Source organism: Protomyctophum parallelum (genome assembly GCF_964188405.1).
Source record: "Protomyctophum parallelum genome assembly, chromosome: 13".
In the NCBI taxonomy this organism is placed as follows: Eukaryota; Metazoa; Chordata; class Actinopteri; order Myctophiformes; family Myctophidae; genus Protomyctophum; species Protomyctophum parallelum.
In genome coordinates, this window is record NC_139708.1 from 8,310,204 (window position 1) to 8,325,504 (window position 15,301).

General features: G+C 46.2%; 1 protein-coding gene across 1 annotated transcript in view; it reads left to right on the forward strand.

Annotated features, from left to right (window-relative positions):
- The window catches only part of LOC310869437 (cytoplasmic phosphatidylinositol transfer protein 1-like), a 39,612-nt gene that overhangs the window by 12,227 nt on the left and 12,084 nt on the right, over window positions 1-15,301 (forward strand). The window contains exons 5-7 of the mRNA XM_083780183.1: window positions 3,218-3,289; window positions 3,701-3,796; window positions 4,449-4,604. Of these exons, the coding sequence (XP_083636309.1) occupies window positions 3,218-3,289; window positions 3,701-3,796; window positions 4,449-4,604 (324 nt within the window). The remainder of the gene's footprint in view (window positions 1-3,217; window positions 3,290-3,700; window positions 3,797-4,448; window positions 4,605-15,301) is intronic.

A 15,301-nucleotide genomic window follows, 5' to 3' on the forward strand; every position in this document is an offset into this window, starting at 1 on the left:
TCACAGGAGAAATGGTTGTTTTATGGTTAAATTATGCTTACAATTAGTGTCCGGGTAGCTCAGTTTGTAGAGCTACCAGAAGGTCATGGGTTCAATCCTGGGCACCGCCAACTCTGAGTATGAGTAGCACGGCTTGGGTGCGGCAAGTCGTGCGGGAAGTACTGGGAGCTGATGGTAGGTGTTGCGCTCCTCCTCAGCAATCCATCGCCCAGGGGTCTAGTGCATTGTAACGGGGATAGACTCTGCGGTGTTCTCGGCAGATGCCGACAATAAGCCTGTTGGGGTTAGGATTAGGCATTTAGAGGTTAGGTGTAGGGTTAGAGTTATGCCAATTTACACTTACTGTTTTGCACTCCAAAAATAGGCAGTCTACAAGCTCACAATGTGTCGCTCTGTGATGTGTTGCTCAGCTTTAGTTAAAGGGTTCAAATGGGTTAAAATTGGCAGAAATTGTAACAAAGTGAATGTTGTAGAGCCCGCAACCAATAATGCTACCAATACTGGGATTATTTTCTTATATTTGTTTTGTTTTAATGAAAGAATAAATATAGAGAAAAAATATAGAGGAAAAAAAATAGAACTATTTCTAAATTACCCCGCGCACCTTCTGCGTTCCATATTGGCACATATTGGACGTCAAAGCAGAGCTTTCTGTGGTAGGCCAATATGGGCTGATATAATCACAGGAGCGGTACATTGTTCTAGTTGGTTTTGTCTGTGTGTGTTTGTGTTCACATTTCTACGACTTGATGACATGTCTTCTCTCTTCCATGGCGTGCTCTGGGCTTGGCTGTACCTGAAGACTTCACAGTGAGTGTTCATTTATATACTGCACATTGTACCCAGGCATTCGTTGTTACACGGCGGCGGCGGTGGCTCAGGGGTAGAGTGCCTGGATGGCAACCGCAAGGTTGCTAGTTCGAACCCGGGCTCCCCCAGAGTTACTGTCGAAGTGTCCTTGAGCAAGACACTGAACCCCTAATTGCTCCCGATGTGCTAGTTGCTGCCTTGCATGGTTTCCGCTGCCATCGGTGTATGAATGTGTGTGTGAATGGGTGAATGTAATGCACAATCTCTGTAAAGCGCCTTGGATAAAGGCGCTATATAAATGCACCATTTACCATTTATTTTACACCTGCCCTTGGTCAGAAAAGCTTGTGCGTCAGTCCTGTGAACCCCTAGGTCAGTGGTTCTAGGTCAGTGGTTCTAGGTCAGTGGTTCTAGGTCAGTGGTTCTAGGTCAGTGGTTCTAGGTCAGTGGTTCTAGGTCAGTGGTTCTAGGTCAGTGGTTCTAGGTCAGTGGTTCCAGGTCAGTGGTTCTAGGTCAGTGGTTCTGGGTCAGTGGTTCTAGGTCAGTGGTTCTAGGTCAGTGGTTCTAGGTCAGTGGTTCTAGGTCAGTGGTTCTAGGTCAGTGGTTCTAGGTCAGTGGTTCTAGGTCAGTGGTTCCAGGTCAGTGGTTCTAGGTCAGTGGTTCCGGGTCAGTGGTTCTAGGTCAGTGGTTCAGTGGTTCTAGGTCAGTGGTTCTAGGTCAGTGGTTCTAGGTCAGTGGTTCTGGGTCAGTGGTTCCGGGTCAGTGGTTCCAGGTCAGTGGTTCTAGGTCAGTGGTTCCAGGTCAGTGGTTCCAGGTCAGTGGTTCTAGGTCAGTGGTTCTAGGTCAGTGGTTCTAGGTCAGTGGTTCCGGGTCAGTGGTTCCGGGTCAGTGGTTCTAGGTCAGTGGTTCCAGGTCAGTGGTTCCAGGTCAGTGGTTCTAGGTCAGTGGTTCTAGGTCAGTGGTTCTAGGTCAGTGGTTCTAGGTCAGTGGTTCCAGGTCAGTGGTTCTAGGTCAGTGGTTCTAGGTCAGTGGTTCTAGGTCAGTGGTTCTAGGTCAGTGGTTCCAGGTCAGTGGTTCTAGGTCAGTGGTTCTAGGTCAGTGGTTCTAGGTCAGTGGTTCTAGGTCAGTGGTTCCAGGTCAGTGGTTCTAGGTCAGTGGTCCTAGGTCAGTGGTTCTAGGTCAGTGGTTCTAGGTCAGTGGTTCTAGGTCAGTGGTTCTAGGTCAGTGGTTCTAGGTCAGTGGTTCTAGGTCAGTGGTTCTATAGGTCAGTGGTTCTAGGTCAGTGGTTCTAGGTCAGTGGTTCTAGGTCAGTGGTTCTAGGTCAGTGGTTCTAGGTCAGTGGTTCTAGGTCAGTGGTTCTAGGTCAGTGGTTCTAGGTCAGTGGTTCTGGGTCAGTGGTTCTAGGTCAGTGGTTCTAGGTCAGTGGTTCTAGGTCAGTGGTTCTAGGTCAGTGGTTCTAGGTCAGTGGTTCTAGGTCAGTGGTTCTGGGTCAGTGGTTCTAGGTCAGTGGTTCTAGGTCAGTGGTTCTAGGTCAGTGGTTCTAGGTCAGTGGTTCTAGGTCAGTGGTTCCAGGTCAGTGGTTCTAGGTCAGTGGTTCTAGGTCAGTGGTTCTAGGTCAGTGGTACTAGGTCAGTGGTTCTAGGTCAGTGGTTCTAGGTCAGTGGTTCTGGGTCAGTGGTTCTGGGTCAGTGGTTCTAGGGCAGTGGTTCTAGGTCAGTGGTTCTAGGTCAGTGGTTCTAGGTCAGTGGTTCTAGGTCAGTGGTTCTATAGGTCAGTGGTTCTAGGTCAGTGGTTCTAGGTCAGTGGTTCTAGGTCAGTGGTTCTAGGTCAGTGGTTCTATAGGTCAGTGGTTCTAGGTCAGTGGTTCTGGGTCAGTGGTTCTAGGTCAGTGGTTCCAGGTCAGTGGTTCTAGGTCAGTGGTCCTAGGTCAGTGGTTCTAGGTCAGTGGTTCTAGGTCAGTGGTTCCAGGTCAGTGGTTCCAGGTCAGTGGTTCTAGGTCAGTGGTTCTAGGTCAGTGGTTCTAGGTCAGTGGTTCTAGGTCAGTGGTTCTAGGTCAGTGGTTCCAGGTCAGTGGTTCCCAAACAGTGAGTCGGGCCTGGTTACGTCGCGCCTAGACTCATAGCGAGGGTTCAGTGAACCCTCGCTATGAGTCTGGCTAGCAAGAAGAATTTCCAGACTTTTTCGTAAATGTATCTAAATAATTTCTGGAATTAGCATATTTATCTTTTGTGTCTGGAGCTGAAAAGTGAAGCTGTGTCCGAGGTTGGATAAACAAAACCTTACGTGACCTTTTGTTTGGCCTTCTTTTACATACTGGACCACAATTGAAACCTTTGGTGTATTCTATTCTGTATGCAACGCCAGGTCTGTCGTGAAGAGTCCGAATATTCTTTCTTTCTCCACCCAGTGTTCCTTCTTTCCCAAGTTCTCTATCCACATTGAAACCAAGTACCAAGACAACAGTGGAGACAACGAAGATGTAAGGATATTTTCTCTTAAGTCTTGTGTGATTTCTCGGTTCAGCACCTTTTGCTGCTAATGTTAACCAAGAGGTATTGAAAAATAAGTCAAAACGCGTCGCTTCGCACAGCGTTTTATGAGCTTGTAGATCTGCTACTTTAGGGGATCGGGATTCGAACCCGCGACACGCTGTCAGGCTGGCATTGCATGATTGCAGCCTAGGGTGCCCGGACCATCACGCCGCCGGGCCGGGCCAAAATGTGCAAATCTTTGAATATAGTTTATAGTTTATTTAAAAACAAAAAGATTTAAGTGAACTTCAATCTTTGCTTCTGAAGGAGGGGTCCGCGCAGTCGAATATATTTTGTGGGGTCCTAGACATGGAAAAAGTCTGAGAAGCATTTATTTACGGTGTTTATGTGGTTTGCAGGTGTTTGCGGCAGAGAAAGCAGACAGGAAGGTAGAAGTGGACTACCTGGACATTGCCTACGACCCTTACCCTGACAGACACTTCAACAGCACTGAGGTAGAACACAACGTCTGTCCTCCATGGGGCTCTGTGACGGATTACAGCAACTCACAGTCATTTGTTATTATTATTATTATGTGACATTTCTGGGCGGGGAAACAACATTGATTGAGTTGGTTTGTGCTTCAACAGCGACGGTTTCAATATGAATGAATACTAAACTTTGTGATGCAATACAGTCTTCCTGGTGTGTGTGTGTGTGTGTGTGTACTACAATGTTGTACCCCCTCCAACTGTATAAACGTACCCCACTTTTATGTTTTAAATTGTTTTTATTTTAAAAAATATTGTGTTTTGACACTTGTTTTGGCAATGTAAACATGTCGTCTCTGTCAGGTGGAAAGCTCATGTCCAAAGGTCTTTCCAGACGTGTTTTGATCTGCTACTTTTGATGTTTTCGAGTGACGCTGTAGTGTGATCAAGTAGGCCATTAATTTACTTAAAAACACAAAAAGTAAAAAGAAATATGGACATATGAGGTTTCTGCCCGACAACAACGCTATGTTTTCTCATGCCAATACAACTCCATTGAAGACTGTGTGTGCGTATGTGTGTGCTTGCGTGTGTGTGTGTGTGTGTGTGTGTGTGTGTGTGTGTGTGTGTGTGACTGTGTGTGTGTGTGTGCTTGCCCCTGTGTGTGTGCCTGTAGGACCTGCGGTGTTTCTCGTCTGTGAGGACGGGCCGGGGCCCCCTGGTGGAGGGCTGGAGGCCGAGCGCCCAGCCTGTCATGTGCTCCTACAAGCTGGTCGGGGTGCAGTTTGAAGTGTGGGGTCTGCAGACGCGGGTGGAGCTGTTTGTACACAAGGTAGATACATAACAAACCACACTGTCATTATGGGCTATAGAGCGTCAAACCACACTGTCATTATGGGCTATAGAGCGTCCATAACAAACCACACTGTCATTATGGGCTATAGAGCGTCAAACCTCACTGTCATTATGGGCTATAGAGCGTCAAACCACACTGTCATTATGGGCTATAGAGCGTCCATAACAAACCACACTGTCATTATGGGCTATAGAGCGTCAAACCACACTGTCATTATGGGCTATAGAGCGTCAAACCACACTGTCATTATGGGCTATAGAGCGTCAAACCACACTGTCATTATGGGCTGTAGAGCGTCAAACCACACTGTCATTATGGGCTATAGAGCGTCGCACCACACTGTCATTATGGGCTATAGAGCGTCAAACCACACTGTCATTATGGGCTATAGAGCGTCAAACCACACTGTCATTATGGGCTATAGAGCGTCAAACCACACTGTCATTATGGGCTATAGAGCGTCAAACCACACTGTCATTATGGGCTATAGAGCGTCAAACCACACTGTCATTATGGGCTGTAGAGCGTCCATAACAAACCACACTGTCATTATGGGCTGTAGAGCGTCCATAACAAACCACACTGTCATTATGGGCTGTAGAGCGTCCATAACAAACCACACTGTCATTATGGGCTGTAGAGCGTCCATAACAAACCACACTGTCATTATGGGCTATAGAGCGCCAAACCACACTGTCATTATGGGCTATAGAGCGTCAAACCACACTGTCATTATGGGCTGTAGAGCGTCCATAACAAACCACACTGTCATTATGGGCTATAGAGCGTCCATAACAAACCACACTGTCATTATGGGCTATAGAGCGTCCATAACAAACCACACTGTCATTATGGGCTGTAGAGCGTCCATAACAAACCACACTGTCATTATGGGCTATAGAGCGTCAAACCACACTGTCATTATGGGCTATAGAGCGTCAAACCACACTGTCATTATGGGCTGTAGAGCGTCAAACCACACTGTCATTATGGGCTATAGAGCGTCAAACCACACTGTCATTATGGGCTATAGAGCGTCAAACCACACTGTCATTATGGGCTATAGAGCGTCCATAACAAACCACACTGTCATTATGGGCTATAGAGCGTCCATAACAAACCACACTGTCATTATGGGCTATAGAGCGTCCATAACAAACCACACTGTCATTATGGGCTATAGAGCGTCAAACCACACTGTCATTATGGGCTATAGAGCGTCAAACCACACTGTCATTATGGGCTATAGAGCGTCCATAACAAACCACACTGTCATTATGGGCTATAGAGCGTCGCACCAAGCCAAACCACACTGTCATTATGGGCTATAGAGCGTCCATAACAAACCACACTGTCATTATGGGCTATAGAGCGTCAAACCACACTGTCATTATGGGCTGTAGAGCGTCACACCAAGCCAAACCACACTGTCATTATGGGCTATAGAGCGTCCATAACAAACCACACTGTCATTATGGGCTATAGAGCGTCAAACCACACTGTCATTATGGGCTATAGAGCGTCCATAACAAACCACACTGTCATTATGGGCTATAGAGCGTCAAACCACACTGTCATTATGGGCTATAGAGCGTCCATAACAAACCACACTGTCATTATGGGCTATAGAGCGTCAAACCACACTGTCATTATGGGCTATAGAGCGTCAAACCACACTGTCATTATGGGCTATAGAGCGTCCATAACAAACCACACTGTCATTATGGGCTATAGAGCGTCAAACCACACTGTCATTATGGGCTATAGAGCGTCAAACCACACTGTCATTATGGGCTATAGAGCGTCAAACCACACTGTCATTATGGGCTATAGAGCGTCAAACCACACTGTCATTATGGGCTATAGAGCGTCAAACCACACTGTCATTATGGGCTATAGAGCGTCAAACCACACTGTCATTATAGGCTGTAGAGCGTCAAACCACACTGTCATTATGGGCTATAGAGCGTCAAACCACACTGTCATTATGGGCTGTAGAGCGTCACACCAAGCCAAACCACACTGTCATTATGGGCTATAGAGCGTCCATAACAAACCACACTGTCATTATGGGCTATAGAGCGTCAAACCACACTGTCATTATGGGCTATAGAGCGTCAAACCACACTGTCATTATGGGCTATAGAGCGTCAAACCACACTGTCATTATGGGCTGTAGAGCGTCCATAACAAACCACACTGTCATTATGGGCTATAGAGCGTCCATAACAAACCACACTGTCATTATGGGCTATAGAGCGTCCATAACAAACCACACTGTCATTATGGGCTATAGAGCGTCAAACCACACTGTCATTATGGGCTATAGAGCGTCAAACCACACTGTCATTATGGGCTATAGAGCGTCAAACCACACTGTCATTATGGGCTATAGAGCGTCGCACCAAGCCAAACCACACTGTCATTATGGGCTATAGAGCGTCCATAACAAACCACACTGTCATTATGGGCTATAGAGCGTCCATAACAAACCACACTGTCATTATGGGCTATAGAGCGTCAAACCACACTGTCATTATGGGCTATAGAGCGTCCATAACAAACCACACTGTCATTATGGGCTATAGAGCGTCAAACCACACTGTCATTATGGGCTATAGAGCGTCGCACCACACTGTCATTATGGGCTATAGAGCGTCAAACCACACTGTCATTATGGGCTATAGAGCGTCGCACCACACTGTCATTATGGGCTATAGAGCGTCAAACCACACTGTCATTATGGGCTATAGAGCGTCGCACCACACTGTCATTATGGGCTATAGAGCGTCAAACCACACTGTCATTATGGGCTATAGAGCGTCAAACCACACTGTCATTATGGGCTATAGAGCGTCAAACCACACTGTCATTATGGGCTATAGAGCGTCAAACCACACTGTCATTATGGGCTATAGAGCGTCAAACCACACTGTCATTATGGGCTATAGAGCGCCAAACCACACTGTCATTATGGGCTATAGAGCGTCAAACCACACTGTCATTATGGGCTTTAGAGCGTCCATAACAAACCACACTGTCATTATGGGCTATAGAGCGTCCATAACAAACCACACTGTCATTATGGGCTATAGAGCGTCCATAACAAACCACACTGTCATTATGGGCTGTAGAGCGTCCATAACAAACCACACTGTCATTATGGGCTATAGAGCGTCAAACCACACTGTCATTATGGGCTATAGAGCGTCAAACCACACTGTCATTATGGGCTGTAGAGCGTCAAACCACACTGTCATTATGGGCTATAGAGCGTCAAACCACACTGTCATTATGGGCTATAGAGCGTCAAACCACACTGTCATTATGGGCTATAGAGCGTCCATAACAAACCACACTGTCATTATGGGCTATAGAGCGTCCATAACAAACCACACTGTCATTATGGGCTATAGAGCGTCCATAACAAACCACACTGTCATTATGGGCTATAGAGCGTCAAACCACACTGTCATTATGGGCTATAGAGCGTCAAACCACACTGTCATTATGGGCTATAGAGCGTCCATAACAAACCACACTGTCATTATGGGCTATAGAGCGTCGCACCAAGCCAAACCACACTGTCATTATGGGCTATAGAGCGTCCATAACAAACCACACTGTCATTATGGGCTATAGAGCGTCAAACCACACTGTCATTATGGGCTGTAGAGCGTCACACCAAGCCAAACCACACTGTCATTATGGGCTATAGAGCGTCCATAACAAACCACACTGTCATTATGGGCTATAGAGCGTCAAACCACACTGTCATTATGGGCTATAGAGCGTCCATAACAAACCACACTGTCATTATGGGCTATAGAGCGTCAAACCACACTGTCATTATGGGCTATAGAGCGTCCATAACAAACCACACTGTCATTATGGGCTATAGAGCGTCAAACCACACTGTCATTATGGGCTATAGAGCGTCAAACCACACTGTCATTATGGGCTATAGAGCGTCCATAACAAACCACACTGTCATTATGGGCTATAGAGCGTCAAACCACACTGTCATTATGGGCTATAGAGCGTCAAACCACACTGTCATTATGGGCTATAGAGCGTCAAACCACACTGTCATTATGGGCTATAGAGCGTCAAACCACACTGTCATTATGGGCTATAGAGCGTCAAACCACACTGTCATTATGGGCTATAGAGCGTCAAACCACACTGTCATTATGGGCTGTAGAGCGTCAAACCACACTGTCATTATGGGCTATAGAGCGTCAAACCACACTGTCATTATGGGCTGTAGAGCGTCACACCAAGCCAAACCACACTGTCATTATGGGCTATAGAGCGTCCATAACAAACCACACTGTCATTATGGGCTATAGAGCGTCAAACCACACTGTCATTATGGGCTATAGAGCGTCAAACCACACTGTCATTATGGGCTATAGAGCGTCAAACCACACTGTCATTATGGGCTGTAGAGCGTCCATAACAAACCACACTGTCATTATGGGCTATAGAGCGTCCATAACAAACCACACTGTCATTATGGGCTATAGAGCGTCCATAACAAACCACACTGTCATTATGGGCTATAGAGCGTCAAACCACACTGTCATTATGGGCTATAGAGCGTCAAACCACACTGTCATTATGGGCTATAGAGCGTCAAACCACACTGTCATTATGGGCTATAGAGCGTCGCACCAAGCCAAACCACACTGTCATTATGGGCTATAGAGCGTCCATAACAAACCACACTGTCATTATGGGCTATAGAGCGTCCATAACAAACCACACTGTCATTATGGGCTATAGAGCGTCAAACCACACTGTCATTATGGGCTATAGAGCGTCCATAACAAACCACACTGTCATTATGGGCTATAGAGCGTCAAACCACACTGTCATTATGGGCTATAGAGCGTCAAACCACACTGTCATTATGGGCTATAGAGCGTCAAACCACACTGTCATTATGGGCTATAGAGCGTCCATAACAAACCACACTGTCATTATGGGCTATAGAGCGTCCATAACAAACCACACTGTCATTATGGGCTGTAGAGCGTCAAACCACACTGTCATTATGGGCTGTAGAGCGTCAAACCACACTGTCATTATGGGCTGTAGAGCGTCCATAACAAACCACACTGTCATTATGGGCTGTAGAGCGTCCATAACAAACCACACTGTCATTATGGGCTGTAGAGCGTCCATAACAAACCACACTGTCATTATGGGCTGTAGAGCGTCAAACCACACTGTCATTATGGGCTGTAGAGCGTCCATAACAAACCACACTGTCATTATGGGCTGTAGAGCGTCAAACCACACTGTCATTATGGGCTATAGAGCGTCCATAACAAACCACACTGTCATTATGGGCTGTAGAGCGTCCATAACAAACCACACTGTCATTATGGGCTGTAGAGCGTCGCACCAAGCCAAACCACACTGTCATTATGGGCTATAGAGCGTCCATAACAAACCACACTGTCATTATGGGCTATAGAGCGTCCATAACAAACCACACTGTCATTATGGGCTATAGAGCGTCCATAACAAACCACACTGTCATTATGGGCTGTAGAGCGTCAAACCACACTGTCATTATGGGCTGTAGAGCGTCCATAACAAACCACACTTTCATTATGGGCTGTAGAGCGTCAAACCACACTGTCATTATGGGCTGTAGAGCGTCCATAACAAACCACACTGTCATTATGGGCTGTAGAGCGTCAAACCACACTGTCATTATGGGCTGTAGAGCGTCCATAACAAACCACACTGTCATTATGGGCTGTAGAGCGTCAAACCACACTGTCATTATGGGCTATAGAGCGATACATAGATACATAACAAACCACACTGTCATTATGGGCTGTAGAGCGTCCATAACAAACCACACTGTCATTATGGGCTGTAGAGCGTCAAACCACACTGTCATTATGGGCTGTAGAGCGTCCATAACAAACCACACTGTCATTATGGGCTGTAGAGCGTCAAACCACACTGTCATTATGGGCTATAGAGCGATACATAGATACATAACAAACCACACTGTCATTATGGGCTATAGAGCGTCACACCAAGCCAACTCTTGTCGTGACAAATCATGACAACACACACAATATTTTGGACCAAACAAATAATTACAAAGAAGAAAAACAACAAAAAAAAGTATTGTAACCTGCCGTTTTTTTCTACTTTCTAATTATTTTGTTTGGCCCGAAGAATTGTGTTTATTGTCACGACAAGAGTTGGCTTCGTACAACGCTTAAAAGGTCTTTAAATAAATACGTTAAGAAATGCCTATGGGAAAAATGCATTGGGATTCATTTCCTGGGCCACTCGTTGTTCTGAAAGGGGGAGGGACTGCGACGCTCTATAGCCTTGGTTCTCAACGTCTTTCAGGCTGTGTGACCCCCCCCCCCCCCCCTGCCCCTCAAAATGATTTGAACTGGGGACTCTGAGTAGTACTTGGAATCGTTGTGCTAGGGACCGAAATCATTCGAATGTTGGTGAAACCAATTTTGAGACCTGGAAAGATTTGATGTCATAATTTACCAGATGGTGTTTAACCACTTGAACTCTAGCAGCCCTATTCTGGGCAAATATTCGGCGAAAACAGCAGATTTACAAGCTCACAATGCGTAAAAGAAAACAACACAACGCTATTTTGGTAGAGAGATTTGGTGTAAAAGGCCAACGATAGACCCCTGGTGCACCCAAGTCAATGAGCTACCGTCTGCATTCAGGGTTTAAGTGGTTTTCAACAAAGTATTGGCGTTAAATTCCTCTCAGTTCGCATAAGAAATAATCTCGTCAATATTTGTTGACATGCTAACAGATTTGAAGTAATTGGGTTTGTTGACAGCACATCTCCGTCATGCTTTGGATCATATTTTCTTTTCTCCAGTCTGTCGTACCTTTTGAAGAGAGACAGAAGTGGTTGGCAGGAGTTGTGGATATACTCGTAAGCCTCTGGCATGAAGATGATCAATAGATTCCCATCAGGTGGAAGTGGAAGTGGAAGCGTATCAAACACAAGGATTTGCTTTGATTTGATAAACATTTGCTAAACACTTTGAAGCGGGAAAACAAAAACATATATACTGTAGTTTGGCGCCGGTCTCCTAATGCTCAACGCACAAAAATATAAATTCTGTGGTTCGTAAGCTATTAAGAATTTATAAATTGTTCAAAATCCTTTCGTCCTTGTATAAAATCACGAAATATCTGCATGTGCGTCTGTGCGTGCATAAACTGTCCTTTGCACATCTCGTGACGCTGTAGTATGATCTGGAAAGTAGGGCCTTAATTTACGGGGAAAAACCCCCCCACAAAATAAACGAAATATGGAGATGAGAGGTTTCTGTCCGACAATGATGATATACATTGCTTTGTCAATAACCCATTCTGACCGGGCACCCATTTTGGTGTCAGCATCATGTTATGCTTTAGCTATTTAAAAATAGCAGATCTACAAGCTCATATCGCGCCACCGAGTGGCGCGATACGAGCTTGTAGGTCAGCTATTTTTGAAAAATCGAAGAGCGACTGACATTTTTAGAATCTGATCTCAGGTCAGAATGGGTTCATCAGACCAGTGTGTGTCTCGCGGAAACCTCGTATCAATCTGATCTCAGGTCAGAATGGGATAAAGATGTCGGTGTCAAATGAAACATTGTTGTAAGCGTCCAGTAGTGTGACCACACACCAGTGCTAGCATCACCTACACAGGCCTTCCTGCTTGCCTCAGTGACGTTTACTTCAGTCCAGCAGCGATGATAGGCCGAGCTGATGGCGCTGTAGCAGCGATGATAGGCCGAGCTGATGGCGCTGTAGCAGCGATGATAGGCCGAGCTGATGGCGCTGTAGCAGCGCTGATAGGCCGAGCTGACGGCGCTGTAGCAGCACACTCATTAGAATCCTCAGAGCACCAAACAGACCTGGCTCTGCGTTCTCATGGGAGGAGAACAACATCCTGCTTCCCTCCCTCTTCTCTTCATGCTCACAACTGAGGCAACTTTGCTTTATTCCACCATTGATGGAGTCGTGCGTCAATCGTACCGAGACGACACACAGAAGTTGACTGGCAGACAGTCAGTGATTGGCTATTTATATATTGTTACATCACTACATAATGTGATATCATTGACCTAAATAGCGTTATATCTACGCCTTGTGAAGTTGTGTGCTTGTAGGTCGGCTATTTTCTGTGTTAGAAACAGGGGGGCAGTCAGCCAGATATTTCGTGAAGCCTCATTTGAAATCGGTAGTTCATATAATGGCCTGTTGTGGCGCTGGACCGGACCCAAAAAGCCCCATAGCTCCATAGAGGCCCATGTATTTTGGCCCAACTTCACCTAGACTGTATTACCTTAATAAACATGGTCATGAATACTTTCTTCTTCCAGTCACTAGTTTAAAGTCTAATTTCTAATGTCATAATATTCTTTTTGGAAAACTATGGTCCCATTAATTAAAAAAATGACCATAAAGAAAAAAAACCATCGCGTATGTTCTGAGGGGCGTGGCTACCATTACAGTCTATGATCGGGATTCCCCTCCCACTCGAGTCAAAATAAAAACCAACGGAGAAGAAGGGGGGAAGTCCCGCCTCGTTGTCTGGGCAGCCAATGACCAGCTGGTATACAAAACGGAGCCAGCCAATGGCCAGCTGGTACCAAAGATGGCGACTTACATCAGGAATTAGCATATTATTACAGGCTTCATTTTACGTTCATGTTAGACCCGGGGAACGCTTTGTCCATATTTTTTACAGTCTATGGTTAGAAATGACTGTGGACAGGTGGGAGACTTCAACACAATCAGTGCCGGGATTCCTTCAAAATAGAAGCTCTGGGGTGCCGGAAAGACATGGTTGCTTTTACTCTGAATTCCTAGTGATTACTCACCCCATGAAGACTTGAATTCATGGGTATTTCTCGTGTTGTTTTTGTCGCATTCCTAGATTCAAGTGGTTAAACTGAAAGTTATATTAGTCCACCTACTGTAGTAACCTCCTGAACCCAAGTAACCCTTCCATGACGACGCGTGGGAGGGGCTAACGTTGGCTATAGTTAACCCAGGCTAATTTTATACGAACATGTTTCAGATACCAGTGGTGGAAAGTGTGCTCAAGTACAATTGTGAGGTACTTTTGCTTTACTGGTGTATTTCCAATTTCCAATACTTTAACTTCTACTCAGAGGCAAATATTGCACCACTTCAGCCCTATATACATTTCAGTCATTTGAAAATAGCCGATCTACAAGCTCACAATGCGTCGCTTTGCGACGCATTGTGAACTTGTAGATCAGCTATTTTCTTTTACTTAAATGTGAGTAAGTTTTGAGTACAGAGTTTGTGTATTTGAACCTTTTGTTGAAGTCATATGGAGGCATGGCTGCTGCTAGTTGGAGCCGTGGGATTAAATGAAGCTGAACGCTCAGTGAGGCTTTAAAGGGGTTAGGGCAGGACAGGACAGGGCTGTCTCAATCCTTTTCCATGCCAAATAGCTGTAGATTCTCTGGCTGTTCTTGTCAAATGGCTTTAATACTTTGGGCTACGTTGGGGAACTCTTTATATATGGTTATGGGCTGTGTCAGAGTGACGTCGGAGCAGGTCCGTTAGCCAATTCTAACATAGGATAATGACCAGCTCTACATTTGAATTTAAATAGGAATATACGGATACTGTAGTCAGACATTATAAGGGACTACGGCAGTCCGCTCCGGCAACCGGAAATGGATCAGTCCTCGATAGATAAACCTGCTTGCCGTCACAGCCCTTCCTACTACGGCAGAAACTACCCTTCCACGTAGTGTCTACGTCAGTGATTTTAGTACTTTGGAGTCGGACGCGTTGTTTGTATGTATGAGCTCTGCTAATTTACACTTTAGTCTAAACGAATTCACTGAACAGTTGACAAACTGTCCAAAAGTAAGATCTTACCAGACCATGTTGAATGCAAGCTCTGCCGAGAGAGCTCTGCCCCTTCAGAGAAGCGACAACTGCATCACCATGGGAACCAAAAAGGGGTGGGAAACCGTCACCGACTGGCTGCGTCACGTTTCTGACTGCTATGGCGATTGCGTCATAGCAGCTGTACTTCCGCCTATAGCAGGGCCGTCCTGAAAACCGTCATTGCTTAACGTCCCGAATTGAGTTTCTTTGCCTTTCCTTTCTGATTGGCGCCCCCTGGCGTCTCCCCTGGGGTCCGTGGCGCGGTCGCCCCGCTTTGACAAGCACTGGGTTGTTGACCATTCTCAGTCCATGAGCAGCAGCTCTCCTGGCCTCAGGTGTTGGTGTTGGAGGCAGTGCACCTGCCAAAAACAACACACACACACACACACACACACACACACACACACACACACACACAAACCTCTGTTTTGAAAGCAACATAATACAGAAAGAGACCGACAGAAGCCCGACACACACCGTCTGCGACCGCCGCGGCACAGTATTGCCGCACGCCATAGCCGCACGGCAACACCAACAGGACGCGGCGCGCTACCACACGGCTGGGGAGTTTTGTTGACTATATTCCATTGCCACGCCCACGGATAGCCGGGTGGAGGCCGCGCGGCAACGTCTGGAAAATAGAACAGCGGTGCATCGGCGCGGCAGGCGAGGCGTGACCGCGCGCCAGCGCGCGGTGGACACAGCCGGTGTGTGGTGGGCTAGACACA